At 39.7% G+C, this 21,250-nt stretch overlaps 3 protein-coding genes across 4 annotated transcripts; 2 read left to right on the top strand and 1 right to left on the bottom strand.

Annotated features, from left to right (window-relative positions):
• Nucleotides 1–267: 267 nt before the first annotated feature.
• On the top strand, nt 268–4,171 carry LOC122304339. Of its 2 annotated transcripts, none has more exons than XM_043116557.1 (6): nt 268–426; nt 879–1,083; nt 1,201–1,253; nt 2,295–2,535; nt 2,640–2,692; nt 3,451–4,171. In XM_043116557.1, exons 1-6 carry the CDS (start codon nt 384–386, stop codon nt 3,774–3,776), a joined length of 921 nt encoding a protein of 306 aa, XP_042972491.1. In that variant the 5' UTR covers nt 268–383; the 3' UTR covers nt 3,777–4,171. The 2 variants fall into 2 exon arrangements, with proteins under 2 accessions (XP_042972491.1, XP_042972492.1); XM_043116558.1 differs by having other exon boundaries at nt 2,295–2,532.
• A 2,006-nt stretch (nt 4,172–6,177) lies between these two features.
• On the top strand, nt 6,178–10,986 carry LOC122304340 (BTB/POZ domain and ankyrin repeat-containing protein NPR1). Its single transcript, XM_043116559.1, has 4 exons — nt 6,178–7,102; nt 7,679–8,426; nt 9,458–9,658; nt 10,438–10,986. The coding sequence occupies exons 1-4, from the start codon at nt 6,548–6,550 to the stop codon at nt 10,707–10,709; spliced, it is 1,776 nt and encodes a 591-aa protein (XP_042972493.1). The 5' UTR covers nt 6,178–6,547; the 3' UTR covers nt 10,710–10,986.
• Nucleotides 10,987–17,337: 6,351 nt separating this feature from the next.
• LOC122304342 (heat shock factor protein HSF30-like) lies at nt 17,338–19,636 on the bottom strand. The gene is made up of 3 exons (XM_043116560.1): nt 18,893–19,636; nt 17,715–18,566; nt 17,338–17,630 (listed from the first exon to the last, which is right to left on the bottom strand). Exons 1-3 carry the CDS (start codon nt 19,463–19,465, stop codon nt 17,574–17,576), a joined length of 1,482 nt encoding a protein of 493 aa, XP_042972494.1. The 5' UTR covers nt 19,466–19,636; the 3' UTR covers nt 17,338–17,573.
• Nucleotides 19,637–21,250: the final 1,614 nt, after the last annotated feature.

The following is a 21,250-nucleotide window of genomic DNA, read 5'->3' on the forward strand; positions in this document are numbered from 1 at the left end:
CGAGTACGCCAACCCACCTTTATATAAGAAAAAGATATTCGTAGCAGCAATAAATATAAATAAAGCCGTATATTAATTTATATATTAATATTAATTTTTTTATATTTAAAATTTAAATTAATATTATTTTTAATAAAATTTACTTTTTAAATAATTATATTAAATAATTAGATTTTTTTTTTATAATAAACTTTTCCCTTTTTTAAAATAACTATACTGCCCTTAACACACTTTACAACGACATTAGTAGTAACGTTACGCCCTTTACATATCCCTTTCCCATCGTTTAGCGTACACTCGAACCGCCTGTTCTAACTTCTAAGCAAAACTTTCAAACCATCATATCCTTCCTAATCTCAACCTCTCTGTGCCCACAAGCTCTGATGGCGGAATCCAGACCAGACCCAATGACGCACTCTCCGTTAGGTACGATTGTCTCATTCCCCATATTGTTCCTGATACCCTTATGGTAAAGGAAACATGCCATTTTTCAAACGATTACAGGTCATTAGAGTTGTACATTTTCTTTCGTTTGGAAAGGAACAGTTTTTCTTTTCGTAGTTTTTTAGTACTGGGTTTGATTGGTGAGATTGCAAAATGAAAATCTGGAATCTTTTGCAATCTAAATCTGGAATCTTAGGAGAAATGGGTGGTAAACATTCTGATTGAATCAAATGATCGTCGAAGCACGCATGTTCTATTGATGTTGAGAAGTCCGAGAATTAACTTATTTTGTGTTATAAAGGGAACCGATCTCTCTTTCTCATGCTTTCATTTCTGGAACCATTCCTTTGATTATAGCCGTATGTACAGAGGCCAAAAATATGCATATCATACATATGTACGTAAGAATATATAATGGCTTTGTTTGCTAGCAGATGAAGAAGAAATTTTGCACTCTCAGAAATTGCCTCACCATCATAAGGAAACCCATGGCAAGAGAAATGAAATAGACGAGAACACCCCATTAGATGATGTTAGAGCTCCAAATGTGTTTGACAGAGCAAAAGAGGAGCTTGACGCTCTCGTCCAAACGATCCATCACAAGAAAGATTCTCCAAAAGATTCTCCAACCCATGAAAGGTGATCTGAATTTTCTTATTCTCCGTTGAAGTTAAATCAAGGAGCAAAGGTCAGTTTTTTTTTACATGCTTTGATTGCTTCTCAGTATGTTTTTTTTTCCTAAATATGTTATTGCAGGGATGAAACTATTAAGGCAGAGTCTAAACAGGATAGACCAGATTCTCTATCAGGTACAGTATTTAGAGAAAAATTACCTGCCCCATAATTTTTTAGGGAGTGTTCGTATAAGCTAATGTGTCAAAGTCAGTTTACATGAAAGCCAGATGATTGTTTCTGTTCTACTATAAAATGAAAGCAGGTCTCATGATCTTATGGTTTTTTACTGCAACTGTTTGTATGGCATTCCTTACTTTCTCATTCTTTCACATTTTCCATTATCATCCACGCTTCAAAGTGCTTGAATTTCTGAATGCAACAAGTTTTGAATGATGAAATTTGAAGAGTTCTGTTATTGAGGCTACGTTATGATTGCTAATTGCCTCCCTTCCCTCGATCTTGGAATTTTTTTATGGATTTATTAAGTTTGAGATTGTAGTTTCTCTTTCCTTTTTCTTTTAAGAATTTCTCTCGTATATCTTGCCATGTTCCCAGATCACACTTTCAAGCACTATTTTGTAATGAATTATAGAAAAGATGTTCAAGTCCCATGGTCTTTTATTCTGAATATTTTCATATCCAAGAAGTTGATTTATGAATACTATACAAAACTCTCTAGGTGGTCTCTCTTCCTGTTTATATTCTATGAGCACCTTGTGGATTTCACCATTCTTTGTACTTGACATTGATCATATCATGCCTTGATAAGGCTTTTCATGCCTTCCCCACGGGCCACATTCCTGCTGATTGGCTTTCTTCTTTGTGTAAAGAGTTCAAAGCCTAAACTTAATTTTCTTACTTTTATGCTTTGATATTGTCTGAGAACAATGTTGGTAGCCACAACTTATTGGGAGATGGGTTTTCTTCAATCTCTTATTTCCTGATTTATTAATTAACCATTCTTTACTCTATCATTGTTTTTGAAGTATGTATGAACCATTAATGTTTAACAATCCAAGAATTAACTATTTTGTGTCATAGAAGGGAACCAATCTATTTTTCTTGAAGGCTTTCATTTTTGGAACACTTCTTGTGATATTTAAGTATGTGTAGAGTCCAAAACAAGTATCATACATATGTATGTGGGAATATATCATTTCTATGTTTGCTATCAGATGAAGAAGTAAAAGGACCAAATTTGTTTGGAAGAGCAAAAGAAGAGATTCAAGCAATTTTACACTCTGAGAAATTGCCTCACCATCATAAAGAAATTCATGGCAAGAGAATTGAAATAGACGAGAACACCCCATTAGATGATGTTAGAGCTCCAAATGTGTTTGACAGAGCAAAAGAGGAGTTTGAGGCTGTTGTCCAAACGATTCATCCCAAGCAAGATTCTCCAGCTCATGAAAGGCAGTCTGAATCTTGTTCTCCATTGAATTTTAATCAAGGGTTGAAGATTAATTTTTCGATATGCTTTGAGTGTTTGCTCATTGTGTTTTAATTGAATGTAATTGCAGGGCTGAAACTACAAAGACGGAGTCCAAAAGGGATGAAGTGGATTTTCTATCAGGTATAATATTTTGTGAAACATTACTTGTCATATAATATTTGTAGGGATTTTCGTAAACTAATGAGAGGTCAGTTTACAAAATAACCAAATGATTGTTTTTGTTTTACTTTAAAAGGAAGACAAGAAATTATGGCTTCTGCGAGTTTATGGATTTTTACTGAAAATGTTTCTATGGCATTTCTTAGTTTCTCATTCTCACATTTTCCATTATCATTCAGGCTTTTCAATTCTTGAATTTCTGAGGGCAACAAGATTAAATTTGATGAATTTTTTATTGAGACTGCTTTATGATTGGGGGCAGCATTAAATTGCCACATTTTCTTTTGGATTTGTTGAATTTTTGTTTTACTTTCGCTCTCACTTTTCTTTATGTTTTAGTATTTCTGTCGTGTATCTTGTCATGTACTGGGGTCAAAGTTTTGTGCATGCTTTATGATGAGTTATTGAAAAACTGTTCAGGTATCATGGTCTTTCATTCTCTCTCTCTCTGTTTTTTTTTTTTTTTAAGAAGTTTATTTATGAACTCATACAAACTGCTCGAGGTGTCTCTATTCCTATTGATACTCTACACGCAGTTTGAGGGAGGCAAATAGTAGTTATTAGATTACTTCCACCATTCTTTTAATTAGCCCTGACCACGTCTTGCATTGATAAAACTTATTCTTCTCTGCATTGTTGCTTGTTGGCTTCTTGTTTTTTGTATAGAGAGTTCAATTCTAAACTCAATCTTCTTGGTTTGATGCTTTTTATGTTGTCAGAGAACAATGTCAAGGGGCCCAATCTTATTGAGAGAGCCAAGGAAAAGATTGAAACGATCACACACCATCATAAATCATCACACTATCATCATAAGGAAACTCACGGATCAAGGGATGATCTTGATGAGAGAACCCCAATTAATGATGTGAAAGGTCCAAATGTTTTTGAAAGGGCAAAAGAAGAAATTGAAGCCGTTGTTGAAACAATTCATTCCAAGAAAGATCAAGGAAATTCTGTGTCCTTACAAAAGGAAGGTGGATTCGAGGCCTTTATTGGAAGAATATTGGAAAAAGTCTGCTCTCCTCGGGGTAGGAAGAATGATTAGTTGTGAATTGTGGTGAAGTTTAATTCTTCCATGTTTTTCTAGTTGTTCCATGTCGAAATTCAACCACACAACAGACATGAAACCTGTTTATAAGCTGTTCGACTACTCACTCTGCCAAATCGACCACAGGGATGCATTGTTTGTCTTTTGATTACTGAATTTGCTGCCCCAAGAATGTATATCTGTTTATATTTTCTGGGTTTGATTTGCCAAATGTTTTATTAAGTTTTCTGATTGAACTGGTTATAGCAAAGTGTATATGGGGACAAGTTGTTACTTCAGTATTGGTAGCCTATTTGCTTTGTGGTTAATTTTACCAATGCTACATCGTATTGGTGGAGTCTATAAAATAAGATGAAAAATATTGTCTTTAAATGAATTCTGCTTTTGTATTAGTAGAGAACCTCAGTCTAACTCATTCTCTAATGGTTAGAAGTTAAGGAAGTTTCCCGCTTCTAAGACTCTTTGGTGAGTCACTTTGTTTTGTATGTGTCTGCATCTTATCTCTCTCAATTTGTGCAGATTTCTATCTCAAATCATATTGGCAACCATTTATTATGTTTTGGATAATCGTACCAAACACTGCAGCCTAAGACTATACAACATAAGATGCAGAAGGTTTTTCTCTTTTGAAAATGAATTGTGTGTTTCTATCAGTAGAGCACCTCTGTCATTGATAATTCATTCTCAAATTGATAAGGAAGTTTCCCACTTCCAAGGCTCTTAGGTTGTCTGCATCATATCTATCTCAATTTGTGCAGAAACATGTGCATATTTCTATGTCAATCACAAACTTGCACGTGAATTACTGAAGTACTTCGCAGTTCGGCTCCTTCACTCTTTTATATTGAATTACAAAAGTCTTATTATTCAATACAAAAAAGAACTGGAGCTTTTGCCCACATCTCTCTCTGTCTCTGTGGGTTGGGGTTCTTTTGCTAACTTCAAGTTTAAAAGCCTTGTCATCCACTTCTTGTATACACATAAAAGCCTTGTTGCATTTATTGACAGAAAAAGGAAAAGCTGCACTTTCTTCATGAATCGTGCATGTTGGTTTGGGTGCAAGTTGCATCCAACTGTCAATTTCAAATTAATCATTTATATGATCATACCTCCTAAAAATCAACCAATTCTTTGGTCATAAAGGAGGAGGATAAGATCAATGGAGTTTCCTACTTTCCTGGCCACTCCTTGGATTATTATTAATATAACTATAATTCCATGGCTAGCAAACCCACCTTAATAAAATGTGAAATTAGATCTATCTTTAAACCAGTTTGACCAATATTATCTCGCTTAATTACACAAATGAGATAAAACGATATTAAAATTGAATAAAATATTATTAATATATAATTTTTTAATATTATTTTATTTTAAAATTTAAAAAATCTGAATTATTTATTATATTTTGTGTAAGAATTTGATAAAATTATAATAATTAGATATAATAAAATGAGATGAGATAAGATAATTTGTCAAATTAAGTTTAGTCATTATCCTAATATTATCGTCCTTAACCATATTTATTGATATGACACATTTTAAGTGGTTTTATATATCAATCACTTAAATATGAGAAATACTCTAGACATAAAGTGATTATATAAAAATAATTACACAAATTGATATGACTTAATATGATTCGTTAGATTATAAAATTATTTTTATTATAAAGTAGATCTAACGAATCAGATTAAGTCACATCAGTTTATGAAATTATTTTTATATAATTTTTTTATAGATGTAGCAGTCATCTTTAAATATTAATTAAAAAAATATAACCAGATTTGAAGTATAGATTTAATATTTTCATAAATTAACATAAGTCAACTTTATATCGAATACATCAAATCCAACGTACAAAATTACAAAATCACTTTCTTTTCAATTTTATTAACTTATTTAATTAGTATTTAAGACAAGCCGGTTAAAAAAATAAAAATAAAAGTCAGGCAGGTGGTCAAAGTGTCAAACTCAGTAGACGTTCACTGCATAAAAGGGTCCCCACCCTTACGGAGTGAAGAAAGTCCCATTCTCCTTAGCCGTACGATCCGAGCTAAATCTCACGGTCAGCATTGAGAGTTTGGATGAACCGATCGTGATGTACGAACAACGAAAAAAAAACGTTTTAAAGATAAGTTTTGTTATATATAAGTAAATCGCGTATTAATATGTATATTAATATTGATTTATTTATATTTAAAATTTAAATTAATATTATTTTTAATAAAATTTATTTTTTAATTAATTACATGAAATTAATATACAATTAATGTATAATTGTATTTATAATTATAAGTTTTAGAAATTGAACGACAACAAGGTAGCCTCAGTGATAGAATGAAACTACAAGCCGTTTAAGGTCAGTCTTCATCTTTTTTCTCTCTCTCCCTAACTTAACTCTCACGCGTCGAGTAGTCGTCAGGACTCGAGGCCATATGCCGAGCTGAACTGATGAGATTTCCCTTCATCTTTCTGCTTTGACTTCAACTTTCTCTGCAAATTCAAGCCAAAGGTTCATGGTCTTTCGTCTCTCATGGCGAACTTAGTCGTTCGCTCCCTCTCGATCATACCTACTAATTGAAAGGCCTCTTGAGGCCTTTTCACTGTCTCTACTTGTGCGAATCTCTCACTGTTTGTTTATCCAAAGCTTCCCCTCTCTTTTCGCTTCGATTCTATAACTCTCTCTGTCTCTCTCCTCTTCCTAATGCCAATAACTTTCGATTTTACGTAGCCACTGTCTCTGCATATCTTTCTCTCTCTCTCTGATGGATGCTAGGATTGGATTTTCCGATTCCAACGAAATCAGCAATGGCAGTAGCATATGCTGCGTCACCACCAACGCCGAAACCCTCTCCTCCGAGCCTTCAGCACCTCCGGATGTCTCTGCCCTTCGCCGCCTCTCTGAGAACCTCGAATCGCTTTTCGACTCTCCCGGCTCCGATTACTATGCCGACGCCAAGATCATAGTAACTGGTAGTAGCAGCAGTAACGGGCGAGAAATCCCCGTCCACCGGTGCATTCTAGCGTCCAGAAGCCCTTTCTTCAAGAACGTGTTCGCCACTTCGGCGAAAGAGATCAGAGGCGTTGCCGAGTTCGAATTAAAGGAGCTGGCGAAAGAGCATGAGGTTGGGGTCGATGCGGTGGTGACGGTCTTGGCTTACTTGTACAGCGGGAAGGTGAGGCCGTTGCCGAAGGCTGTTTGCGTCTGTGTCGACGAAGATTGCCAGCACGTGGCGTGTAGGCCAGTCGTGGATTTCATGGTGGAGGTGCTCTATGCCTCTTCTACGTTCCAGATTTCTGAACTTGTTGCTCTTTATCAGGTAAAGAAACGCGCGTTTTTTTATTTGCTTGGGGACTTTTTTAGTTATGCAATTCTTGATTACCAAGGCCTGGTGGTGGTGCTGGGCCTAGTCTACCTAGTGCTTATTTGCGTAGATCACTGAAGAGTCTGCTGTTCTTAGTAAGGTGTTTTTAGGCCACAATCATGAAGAAGATATCGAATCTCTGCTTTCAAATTGACTTGTATCTGATATGCATACCTAGAATTCTCTTACAAGTTATCATTAGTTCGGATGAATTATCTTTTCGTCAATGCAGGAAGCATGTCGCTTTTGAGCTTTCTAGTCCCGAGATTGATGCATCTACTAAATTTACTCCATCTTTTAAACACTTGGACCATTAGAATTATAAATTAAAATGTTTTGGACCATTAGAATTATAAATTAAAATGTTCTGAGTTCTTATGACATTTAGCATGACCCATTAGTTCATACCCTCCTTAGCTACCGCTAATAGAAAATAATAGCCGTTCAGTTTCCCATTATGTTAGATTTTTCCCCTTCGGATGTTCTCTGATATCTCTTCTAAGTATTTGATTAGCTCGTCTTTGATTGCAGAGGCAGTTGCTAGATATTCTTGAAAAGGCTGCAGTAGATGACATTTTGTTGGTTCTATCTGTTGCAAACATGTGCGGTAAAGCATGTGAAAGATTGCTGGCAAGGTGTATTGAGAGTATTGTTAAATCTGATGCTGATACCATTACTATTGATAAATCTCTTCCCCAAGATATTGTCAAACAAATTGTGGATTCAAGAAAAGAACTCGGCTTGGACAAGCTCGAAAGCAATAGTGTTCCAGATAAACATGTGAAGAGAATACATAGAGCCCTGGATTCAGATGACGTTGAGTTAGTCAGAATGCTACTGAAAGAGGGGCATACTACTCTAGATGATGCATTTGCGCTCCACTATGCAGTGGCATACTGTGATGCAAAAACCACAACTGAGCTTCTTGATCTTGGAATTGCTGATGTGAACCATAGGAACCAAAGGGGCTACACCGTGTTGCACATTTCTGCAATGAGAAAAGAACCTAAGATCATAGTGTCCCTCCTAACGAAGGGAGCCAGACCATCAGATCTTACATTGGATGGTAGAAATGCGCTTCAGATATCAAAGCGGCTCACTAAGGCTATGGTTTATGACAAACCCCCAGAGGAAGGAAAAGCTTCTCCCAAGGATCGGTTATGCATAGAGATACTGGAGCAAGCAGAACGAAGAGATCCATTGCTAGGAGAGGCTGCTCTTTCTCTTGCTATGGCAGGCGATGATCTCCGTATGAAATTGTTGTACCTTGAAAATAGAGGTTCGCTTTCCATTAGCTCGAATTTTTTTTTCTTTTTGTTCCTTGGCTGTTCATAGTCCTTTTCTCAAAGCATATCTAGGTTACATTTTTACATGATTCAGCTAAGTTTCCTTTATATTTCCATCTCCTCTTTCTAATTTGTACTTCCTCCAGTTGTTCCCAGTATCTTCCAGATTTTTTTATTTCAACATCTCTTGGATTCGGATGTGAGTGATCTATTGCTGCAGTTCTAGCGATCCATCCTGACTTTACAAGACTTCCTTTTGTAGTGCCCATTAGATGATAATAATGGGCATAAAAAGATCATCTTTCTTTTCTTTTTTTTTTTTGAACTTTATAGGCGAACACCATGCAAGTACAATTTATGCATGGTAATAATTCTAGCAGCCATTCGCATGAAATAATAAACCTTGCTTCGAAATCAGCAAGATGAAGCTTAGCTTTTTAAATAAGTAAATCAGTAAATGGGGTAACATTTGCATGATAATTCAGTTTTTCAAACTTCCCTGAAGAAAACAAGTCTTTGTGGTGAAAGAAATGCTTAGTTTATATGCTTCACAGCATTGCAAGATGGCAGGTATAAGTTGGCATTTTATCTCTGCCATATGGAGGAAAGTGATGATTATCCATTATAATCAGTAGTGGAGGGAGGCAGTGCGATCGATCATATTGGCCCTATCATATGCATGACTAAGAATAAGATGTTTTACGGATGCAATAACTGATGTTTAAGTGCTTATACAAGTATGTGCTTCTTTTGAAAAACTTGTAGATGCTGTTTAGCAATTCTTGACTTTGTTTCAAATTCAGCTTCATTCTTCTTTGACTTTCCTTTGCTTGCTCAGCATTATTAGTGGCATCTGCTCCATTTATCACCTCTGTATTTCTCAGCAATCAATCTTGCTAGTTGAACTAATGTGAAACTTTCCCGTGATTCCTGTACCGTATTCAAATTATCATAAAGTGGCTCTTGGTCAGATTTTTTATCCACGGTTTGAAATGGTTTTAACTGATCGATGAATTCTTGACAGTTGGACTGGCGAAACTTCTATTCCCCATGGAAGCAAAAGTTGCAATGGATATTGCTCAAGTTGATGGCACTTCTGAGTTTCCTTTAGGCATCAAATCTAAGAATTTGGGCTATGCCCAGAGAACAACTGTAGACTTAAATGAGGCACCTTTCAGGATTCAAGAGGAGCATTTAACTAGGATGAAAGCACTCTCTAGAACTGGTAATGATGTCTGCCATATGCACCTGTATGATTATATCTTTTGTTCCACTTCTAACACCAAGTTGAATACACTGATGTGCCCTTTCACATCAGAACTTTACAAGAACTGTACATGAGAAATATTTTTCCCAGATTATTTGAAATTAACTTCTGAAAGGGTGACTGTTTGGTCTACGCAGAAATTTTATACAAGGAAGTTCTCACACTGACGTGGTTTAATACGATCCATCAGATTGTATCTCTCTTTTTATTCTAAAGTGGATCTAACGTATTATATTACATTAAACTATGTCAGCGTGTAAACTTGCTTAAGATTTGTGAATGAAATGGGGAGAAAGTATTATTTCACTAATCTGATGTTTCTTAAGAACTGAGTTAATGAAAATCTCCTCTTTAGGAATCGTTTTCTGCATAAGATGTTATGGTTTCCTAATCTTCTCTCCCCCAACCAACCAACTCAATAGAAAAGCACCCTATATTTACCGACTTTTTTTCACATGGCAGAAACATACCACTTCCGAACTATCTCAGACAAAATCATCTTTGGGATTTGTTTTTGTTTTTTGTTTCTGTAAGGTGAATGTCATAACAAGTTACATCTTCATTACTATATTTTTCCTCATACAAGGGGTAAATGCTTTTGGATCTCTAAATTGTTTTCAAATGTACCAGCTTTTGTGTTTTGAAAAACAAAATTATTACTCCTTAAATCAGATTTATTTATTTATTTATTTGGGGGGTTTGCTAATAGTATTTTTGGTTTGCTTAATCACGAGCAGTGGAACTTGGAAAACGCTTCTTCCCTCGCTGCTCAGGCGTCCTTAATAAGATAATGGATGCTGATGATATTTCGGAGCTGGCATACCTGGGTAGTTCCAATCCAGAGGAGCGACTATTGAAGAAACAAAGGTACATGGAGCTCCAAGAAGTTCTAAGGCAGGCGTTCAATGAAGATAAGGAGGAGTTTGAGAAGTCTGCCATGTCATCTTCAGCGTCTTCTACATCCTTAGGGGTGGCGAGGTCTAATGGTAAGCTTACCATCAAGAAATGAGTAGTTGTCAAATATAGAGACGCAAAATACTTCCTTTTGTTGTTGTACCATATAGTTCGTTTTCATACTTCTCTTTGTTATGTATGTCATTTTTATTTTGTCTGTAACTTAAGTCTGTATTTAATTGTTTATAGGAAGAGGGGAACTTGAATGTTGCCTAATTGTTTTAGAGATTTGGAGTGGTGATTTCCTTTCTGGTCTTTCCTTTAATTTTCCCCCCCTCGAACTTTTTGTGTAACATGGAAAAGGTCCTGAAAAAATGCAGTTCATGTACTAATTCTGTGCTATTATTACTCGACGATCCTTTTTGTATGATACACAACAACAGAGAATAACTAATTACAAGTTAGGAACTAGAAAAAGATGAAAAGAAATAATGACGTTTTGATATTTCAAAGTTAGGAACTAGAAAAGGCTGGAAAAGAAATAATGATGTTCTGATCTTTTTAGTTTGCTTGAATTCTTATTGTTGGTCAAATCATGCCAACAGAGTCTAGATTTGTCCCTAATCTCTCAGCTCTATCCACGCTTGAAGCTTGTATTTTGCTTCATTAGGCAACAAAATCTTATCTAAAACCCACTTTAGTCACATCTTGCAGTTGTCCAAGAGACCACCCACCAACTACACAAAATGGTCGATCTTTGTGTTCGTCAAACATGTAACAGAATTTTGGGCACGTATGGTTGTGTTTGGACTTTCTAGCGTAAGATGACTATAAGATAACTACGTTTTGCTCAGACAACTTATGTTAGGACACCTAAGAACCTCCACTTTGTCACACTTCGGGGAGCATAGGGATTTACTCATTTAGTAAAGTCCATTACACCAGGGTAAAAGAAAATATATGCAAATTTTATACGTTAAAACTTAAGACCCCTATGCAGTTGGAAAACATCTTACTCCCGATCGTGCGTCACGGTGAAAATAATAGTTCCTAATTTTTCTAGTTTTTACACAAACAACGTCACTCCCTCAAAACTACTATGATACAAACCGATCGGCAGGCTGCAGCACCATGTCACGGACTTAGAATTTCTTCACTCGACCCGTGCGGCCTTAGGAGGCTTTCTCTCCCACAAAGCTCCTAAGTAAGCCTTCTAAAGGACTCAAGACAATAGAGAACAAACTAGAGAGAGAAGATAGAGAGAGATGCTCTAGAGAACTTGTTTCTCTTATTGCTTGGTGATTTACACAAATGAGAGCCCCTCTATTTATAGGGAACTCTTGGTACAAAGAATGGTTAGGATTGTGACACTTGTCATCAATCCAACGGTAAAGAACTTTCTAGATTCCTACTCTAGAATTGTCTATAATGCCCCTTTCTAGAACACTACTCTAGAATTGTCTATAACGCCCCTTCTAGATGACTCCACACAATTCCACAAGATTACAAAGGACTTGGAGGCTTCTAGAAGGTTGGCAAATTCTCTAAAAAACCCTAGGTGGTGACATTCTCCCCCACCAAGCTTCGCGACGTCCTCGACGCGGTGTCTTCATGGAACCTTCGGATGTGATCTTCAAACTGCCACAATGACTCCTTTGGTTCCCAAGTTGTCTCGCTCTCGGGCAATCCCTTCCACTTGATCAAGTATTCTTGGCGTGGCATATGACTCTTTCGCCTGATGACACGGTCCGCCAAGATTTCTTCTACTTCTTTGTCGAAAGTGGTAGTTATGCCCAATGGTGCACGCTTGGACTCTCCTCGTGTTGGCTCTTCTTCATCACCATGGTAAGGCTTCAAGCAGCTGACATGGAAGACTGGATGAAGTTTGAACTTGGAGGGTAAGTCCAGCTTGTAGGAGACCTTCCCTACTTTCTTGATGATTGGGAATGGTCCCTCGTAACGTCGTACAAGCCCCTTGTGTAGCTTTCTTGTGAACTTGTGTTGGCTCGACAAGATCTTTACTAACACCAAGTCGCCTATACGATACTCTGCGTGCCTCCTCTTCTGATCAGCCCACTTCTTCATCTTCCTGGTTGCTTTGTCTAAGTAGGAACGGGTCACATCCAATTGCTCGTTCCAAGACTTAGCAACCTTGAAGGCTGTCGGACAATTCCCCGCGTAGCTTGCCTCCAATGACTGGGGAGTAAGTGGCTGTTGTCCCATTACAATCTCAAATGGGCTCTTGTTTGTGGACTCGCTCCTTTGTAAATTGTAGGAGAATTGAGCGACATCCAATAACTTGGCCCAATCGGATTGGTTTGCACTCACAAAGTGCCTCAAGTACAACTCCAACAAGGCATTCACCCTCTCGGTTTGCCCATCTGTCTGAGGGTGAAAGCTGGTAGAGAAATGTAGGGCAGACCCCATAAGCTTGAATAGTCCTGACCAGAACTTTCCTGTGAAGCGAGGGTCTCGATCGCTGATGATGCTCCGTGGTAAGCCCCAATACTTCACCACATGTTTGAAGAATAATTTTGCAGTCTCTTCAGCTGAGCAATCTTTAGGAGCCGCGATGAAGGTGGCATACTTGGAGAATCGATCTACCACCACAATGAGGGTACCGCAACCCTCGGATTTAGGTAGAGCCACTATGAAATCCATGCTCACACTCTCCCATGGGTGTGAAGGAATGGGTAGTGGTTCTAGCAATCCTGCAGGACTCTGATTCTCCACCTTATCTTGTTGACACACAAGACAGGTCTTCACGAAGAGTTCCACCTCATCTCTCAGTTGAGGCCAATAGTATGAAGCTTCCAGCAAAGCTCGAGTACGTCGTTGGCCCGGGTGTCCAGCCCACAAGGAATCATGGCATTCCTTGATAAGGTTCCTACGTAGGTTTCCCCACTTTGGAACATAGATTCTCCGCCTGAGGGTGTAGAGAAGACCGTCCTCTACCCAGAATCTCTTGGTTTTCCCTTCCTTAGCCATGTTCACCAAGTTCTTGGCTAAGGGATCATGCTCCATGCCTTCACGGATTACCCCAAGTAGCTCCCCTTGAGCTTGAGTCATAGCAGAAAGTTCACATTTTCTGCTTAGCGCATCCGCAACGAGGTTGGCCTTGCCTGGTTTGTACTCCAAGACAAAGTCAAATTCTGCCAAGAAGTCTTGCCACCTGGCTTGCTTTGGGCTTAGTTTCTTCTGACTCTGGAAGTAACTAGTGGCAATGTTATCTGTCTTGACCACAAAACGGGAGCCAAGCAGATAGTGCCGCCAAACTCTGAGGCAATGGATGATGGCCGTCATCTCCTTCTCCTGCACGGTGTATCGCCTCTCAGTCTCATTGAGTTTGCGACTCTCATATGCAATAGGATGTCCGTCTTGCATGAGAACTCCCCCTATGGCAAAGTCTGATGCATCGGATTGTACCTCAAAAGGCTTGGTACAATCTGGTAGGGCCATGACCGGTTCCTCCGTGATGGCAGTCTTCAGATCGTCAAAGGCTTCCTGACACCTTGATGACCACTCCCATGCCCGGTTCTTCTTGAGCAAGTCAGTGAGGGGGGATGCTCTTGTAGAGTATCCCTTTATAAATCTTCTGTAATAATTGACAAGCCCAAGGAAGGATCGGAGCTCGGTAACCTTAGTGGGAGGATCCCACTTCTTGATTGCCTCAATCTTCCCCTCTTCCATGCTGAGTTTTCCCCCTTTGATTTTGTGGCCAAGGAAGTGGACTTCGTTTAGTGCAAATGAGCACTTCTCCTTCTTGACATAGAGTTGATTTTCCCGTAAGACACGGAAAACAACCCTTAGATGCTCCACATGTTCTTCAAGGGTAGAACTATAGATGACAATATCATCTAGATAGACTACCACGAACTGATCAAGATAGGGATGAAAGATCTTGTTCATGAGCGTGCAGAAGGTAGCTGGAGCATTTGTGAGGCCGAAGGGCATCACTAAGAACTCGTATGCCCCATAGCGAGTTACACAAGTTGTTTTGGCTTCATCTCCTTCCGCAATTCTTACTTGATAATATCCCGATCTTAGATCAAGCTTGGAGAAGTACTTTGCATGGCCTAGTTGATCAAATAAATCAGTAATCAAAGGAATAGGGTACTTGTTTTTGATGGTTACCTTGTTTAGAGCTCGGTAGTCGATGCACAGCCGCAACGACCCATCATGTTTCCTTTGGAACAACACAGGTGCCCCGTATGGTGCCTTTGAGGGTTGGATGAATCCGGCATCAAGTAGCTCCTTTAGTTGCCTCCTTAGTTCTTCAAGTTCTGGAGGTGACATGCGATAAGGGGCTTTGGCAGGTGGTTTGGCGCCGGGTTCCATCTCGATCTGGTGATCCACCTCTCTCCTAGGTGGTAGTTGCTTGGGCAACTCTGGTGGCATGACATCCTCATAGTCACTGAGGACCCTTTGGATTTCTTTGGGTGGGGGGGAGGAAATCTTCACTTCACCTTCCTCCATAGAAGCCAAGTATGACACCTCGCCCTTCTTCCATCCCTTCTTGAATTGCATGGCAGATAGAAGTTGGGTGGTGTTTGGCTTGGACACGGTGGGTATCATGCACGGACCCCCTTCCAAGATGCACACCGAGTTATAGTGGGGAAGAGACACTACATTGAACTGTCTCAAGAATTCCATCCCCAACACGATGTCAAAATCATCCATAGGAGCGACCGAGAAGTCCACCGTGCCTCTCCAAGTGCCAAGTTGTAGCTCCACCCCGTGAGCTACGCCATCGAGGGGTTTGGCTTCAGAATTCACAGTCTTCAGCCACCCTTGACCCTTCTTAAGAGGAATCCCTAGCCGTGTGGCCTCTTCCTTCTTAATGAAGTTATGAGAAGCTCCTGAGTCGACCATGGCGTGACTCTTCTTCCCATTGACTAGCACCTCTACAAACATCAAGGATCCATCCTTGGTGGTTGGCTTCGTGCTTGCCTTCAGAGAGTTGAGAAGTTGTAGACACCCCAGGTGCGACTTCTCTTGAACTTCCTTCTCCTCCAACATAGCGTTGAGGGCCTTCCGCTTAGGACAATCTCTAGCCCAATGTGGGCCGTTACAAAGGAAGCAAGCATCCTTTGGCTTCTTGTCCTTTGAGTAGTCCTTCTTGCCCTCCTTTGATGTCGAAGGCTTGTCTCCACGGTCTTTGTATTGTGGCGGCTTGAACCCCTTCGCTCCCCCACCCTTAGTGTGATTGTCCTTCGAAGACTTGGGTTTTGAAGAGTTGTCACTCTTATGGTACTCAAATTCTTCTAAGGTCTCTGCCACGGTCAGGGCGGTGGAGATGTCGTTGACTCCACGACGCTTGAGTTCTTGAGCCACCCAAGATTTGAGACCATCGATGAAGTTGAAGAGGAGATCTTCTTCACTCATGTTTGTAATTTGAAGCATGAGGGCAGAAAATTCCTCAACATAGTTGCGGATAGAAGAAGTGTGCTTCAACTCCTTCATTCTCTTCCGCGCATGAATAGCCACATTCTCGGGATAGAATTGCCTCTTGAGTTCACGCTTGAACTCTTCCCAAGAATCAATGGAGCAAGTACCCTTCTCTATCTCACTGTGCTTACGACGCCACCAAGTGCCAGCAAGATTAGTAAGATAAAGGGAAGCAGTACGTACCTTGACACGCTCGTCTTGCATGTTCAAAGCTTCAAAGTAGCGCTCCATGTGCCACATGTAGTTGTCAAGTTCTTTGGCATCCCGCTTGCCATCGAACTCTTTCGGTTTGGGGGTATCCACCCTTGGTGTCGCCATCATCCCAGCTCCGACGACGCCCCCATTGGCCACTGCACGCTTGCATATAGCCCAATCCGCCTTGGTCTCCTCTAGACCGACGCGGTATTCCTCCATTTGCCCATGGAGTTTCGTTAGCTCCCCCAAGACCCGGTCTTGGAAAGCAACGTTCTCAACACGTTGTGCTTCGATGGTAGGGTGGATGGTGCTCAGAATGGACTCCTTGAGCGATTCGGATTGTCCCTCCAATCCTAGCTCCTCCATACCTTGCTCCACGATGTCAAGCCGGTCCCTGACATCCGCTACCGCCACCTCCATCCTGGTCACTGTGTTGTCGAGGGTGCTCACCTCCCTGTGAGACTGATCCCATTCCTCGATCTTGGCCAATATCTTGGCCATGGCCCTCTCGATCCCATCGAGACGAGACTCCATAGATGAGCTTGAGTCCTTCGACCTCTTGCTCTTTCTTGTCTCCTGGACCTCCATGGTGATCTCACTTGGATCCGCCATCCTAACTTGGTTGGCTCTGATACCAACTGTCACGGACTTAGAATTTCTTCACTCGACCCGTGCGGCCTTAGGAGGCTTTCTCTCCCACAAAGCTCCTAAGTAAGCCTTCTAAAGGACTCAAGACAATAGAGAACAAACTAGAGAGAGAAGATAGAGAGAGATGCTCTAGAGAACTTGTTTCTCTTATTGCTTGGTGATTTACACAAATGAGAGCCCCTCTATTTATAGGGAACTCTTGGTACAAAGAATGGTTAGGATTGTGACACTTGTCATCAATCCAACGGTAAAGAACTTTCTAGATTCCTACTCTAGAATTGTCTATAATGCCCCTTTCTAGAACACTACTCTAGAATTGTCTATAACGCCCCTTCTAGATGACTCCACACAATTCCACAAGATTACAAAGGACTTGGAGGCTTCTAGAAGGTTGGCAAATTCTCTAAAAAACCCTAGGTGGTGACAACCAGCTCAACCTTTTAAGGTATTTATGTTTCAAGACGACCAAGCTGTTCAATGTTTATGCTAGCATCGATCGCTATTAGACTTTTTACATCAAAGACAAGCACACAACATTGAAAAAAGGAACCCTAAAAACAAGTGAATGGAAAGTATGAACACTGGTGATAACGATGGTATCTCTATTATGAGTGAGTGGGAAATTCTTTCCCCTGCAACTTCTTCCAACTTCTTATGAGAAAGACCCAAAGACCCTCCTTATCTTCAGCTAGCTTTCTCTACCTTCAGCTTCATTTTTGCATACTCTGGCAACCTGCTTATGTTCCTATACCACAGAATTGTATTACAAATCATGTTTTAATGAATTAAAGAGAGGATAATTAGAGCAAATAAGCCATAGAGACATTACATTTAATCTGAAGTGATCCCCCCCAATACAACCAGCTTGCTCCACCAATCCACCCAAATCATGTTGCTTGACAATCAAATCCTCCAATTCAGAATAGAATTTAGAGTCATTCATATCTAACTCTTCATCTACAATCAAATTATCCTCCGGTAAATTCTCTGACATGACATCATAAGCAGATGAGATATTTGGGCTGCTACTTCTTTTATACATCACATTGACATTCTGATCCTCAAGACTGCACAATGCATCATATATGGGAGCTGGAAATGGTGTTTGTATTGGATGGGTAGTATCCATATTCACAGCTTCTTCCAGGATTTCAGAGAGTAAAGATAGAGTTGTCACCAAGTCCCCCTGAACATGGTTTCTGCAATTAATGCTATGGCTGTTGTCAATAGCCTTTTCACGCCCATGGGATGCTAGCAGTCTGCGTCTCTTGACAAATTCACCTCCGCCCAGCTCTCTCTTTTGCTGCTTTGTCTTCTGGATTAATTGCTGAGCAAAACTTGGGCTTTTAGTTACTTTGGTTAGGAAAAAGAGCGTCTGTTGTAACCTACACTCTGCACCTCGAATCCGGTTTTTGACAACACCTAAATGATTCTGAGAGTCATGCTGTTGCTGTCTAAGGTTCAGAATTTCCACTTTCAGTACGTTTTGATCCTCTCTCAGACTCTCAAGTTCAGCTTTTAACCCGGGTTTCTTCGGATTGACACCTACCGCCCCTTCTTGTTGTTGTTGATGTTTGTTTAACCGACTTCTTCTTTTGATGCTCTTGAGCAAATGCTTCTTCCCTCCTTGAAATCCTTCGTTTGCAAACTTCCAGTTATCTGTATCAATCTTCTTGAAACCCTTGAAGCATTTTACCCCACAAAACCCCATAAAAAACACAGCCAATAGTAGAATTTTTAAATCATATTAACTCAATTGCAATTTGTAATAATAATTTATGTCTATGCATGCAAATTTAAAACCCACATAAGAGGCACAACTTTTAGCAGTTCCTCCTGCTTATTGTATCTCCGGAAAATTATGGTTGAAATGGCAAAATTTAATTTTTCAGAGAATCTCATTCTGACTAATCATGCACATACAGAATCAGACAGAAAAATATACTTATAATTACATGCTCGGATGAACAAAGAACTTGGGAATTGTTAGCGAGATGTAGTACTCACGTAGGTGTTGAGCTGCCGAATGAAGCTGGAGAAGTTTCTGTGCTTGAAATACCTTGGTAGCAGGTCTTGTGCGAAGACATGCTCGTCCCACACGGTGAAGCTGTCCCGGGTCTTGCTCCACGAAACCACCGTATCGGTATCCGGGTCTTCCACCATCTCGAATATCTTCTTTAGAAACGGCGTTGGACCCGGTTCGTGCAGCCCCTCCATCGGCTTTGGCACCGCCGCCGACGAGTACGACGACGAAGGCCCATAATTACCACCTCCGTCACCGTCAAAACTCGCTACATCCGGGTCCTCTTCCTCCTCTTCGTCTTCTTCTTCTTTTATACAGACCACCTCGATGTCGCCCACTTCCGAGGCCTTGGTTCTAGTCGGTGGAGCGGTGTCGTTTATATCATGGACCGGTGTCCTTATTGCGGTGGAGGACGACCCCCCGTCAGGTGCACCGCCGGAATTAGTAGGAATGTTATCAGATGGCGTCGTTCTTGTTTCTTCTTCTTCTTCGACACCGACTTGTTCTTTCTTTGGCAATGATGAGAAAGTATGACCACCGTTACTTTCAGTGACCATTTTTTTTTTTTTTTTGTTCCTCTTTGGGAAATATAAAGATTTTTAAGAACAGTACCGCCAAAAATGGCGCTTACCGAGAGGGGGAGAGAGAGAGTTGTTTTGTTGCTTACACAGAGCAGAGCATAACAGAGGCAGGAAAATGTCCGAAAGAAAAAAAAAAAAAAAAATGCAGAGAGAGACAGTGCTATTTTGGAAATGAAGGTGAGTCGCCACGCTTCACTCCTTTTGAAGTGGTTGCCACTTGTAGGTACTATGCGGCTGTACCTCCTCACTCCACCTAATCTAAAGTTCTTTCATTTTTCTAGAAATTTATTAATGTACCGCTTCTTTATTTTTTATTATAATTTTTTTTAAAAAATATTCTAACTTTATTATATAAAAATAATTTTATAAATTAAGAAATTTTGATATGATTTAGCAGATTGTAAAATTATTTTTATTTTAAAGTAAATTAGATTGATTATGTAAAATTACGTTTATATAATTTCTTTATATCTATAATATTTTTTTATATATATTTTATAAATGAGTCTTCACCTATATTAGTTTCAGTAAGAAGGCCTGTGCCCGTTTGCCCTTCGACAATCTATTTCAAATTTGAAGGAGAAAAAAAATGATTTTTGAGAGTTTTAAATGAATATGATGGATAATTCGCTCGATGTTCGGTTAAATTCAAATCAAATTTGATTTGTAAAAAAAAACGTACTCATAAAAATAGATATTCACTCGATTATTTAATGATACGTACTCGACTAAATTCAACTTGACTCGGTTAATATTCGTTTATGCTTGAGTCAACGTGTTAGCTCGACTCGATTAAAGCGTATTAATATATTGATAAATATATACATACACCTTTATATATATACACACATATATGCATATATATATATATATATTACTTAATAATATAAGCATAACATCTTTTATAATTGAATATATAGTATAACCTAATTACTTATGCCTAGTCACTTATGTCTCAATATTGAATATACTTCATTGTTGAGAATATTAATGAATTGTAAACCCATAGCGTCCCAAGAGCCGGAGCTAGAGAGAGAAGCTCCCACCCCTCTCTAAATAGAAAACTTAGAGCGTCCCAAGAGGGAGGCGGGAGCCTCGGCTCCCTCCCTCCCTCCCCTTCCAATTTTACTGTTTTTTTAGTTTGTTTGCTTTGTCTAGTTGTGGAATAAGGTTGCTCGGTGTTGGATGCTATGAAGATGTAGTGCCGTGGCTCATGCGCCTAGTTCCAAGATCTCGGTGGTTTATGGAGGCTCCTGCGGACATGTATGACCCCTGTATCGGAAAGAGGAGGATGTTCTCGATCGGTGGGGAGGTTGCTCCCAGTCAGTTGGGTACAATCTGGACTGATTCATGAAAATGCTTTGTTTTCATAACATAAAACAGAGGAATAAATCATCTTTCTTTCCAGTTGACGGCAACTTCCCAGTGGACATTACTGAAAGGTAACGATGACCTCTGAAGTGGCGGTTTGCGGTGCAGGTAAAGGGGGGGAGTACTTTGTTTTCCTGGGCGAGGGGCAGTTGGCGGAGCCGAATGGGACGGACAGAATCGTGGTCTTGCGGTTGTACTGAAGTTGGTGCTCGTGTAGAAACGCATTTCCAGTAATCTTCTTGCGGAAGTCGGTGCTTGTGCAGTGGTGGACTTGCTGAGGAAAGGGAGGTGGTGACTTATAGTTTTTGAAGAAACCCTAAGAGATCCCACTAGCAATCAGATTTGGTCCGTGTGTTTTGATGTTTAATGGGCTCTTGAGTTTAGGCTCAA

Source organism: Carya illinoinensis, chromosome 3 (assembly GCF_018687715.1).
Source record: "Carya illinoinensis cultivar Pawnee chromosome 3, C.illinoinensisPawnee_v1, whole genome shotgun sequence".
In the NCBI taxonomy this organism is placed as follows: domain Eukaryota; kingdom Viridiplantae; phylum Streptophyta; class Magnoliopsida; order Fagales; family Juglandaceae; genus Carya; species Carya illinoinensis.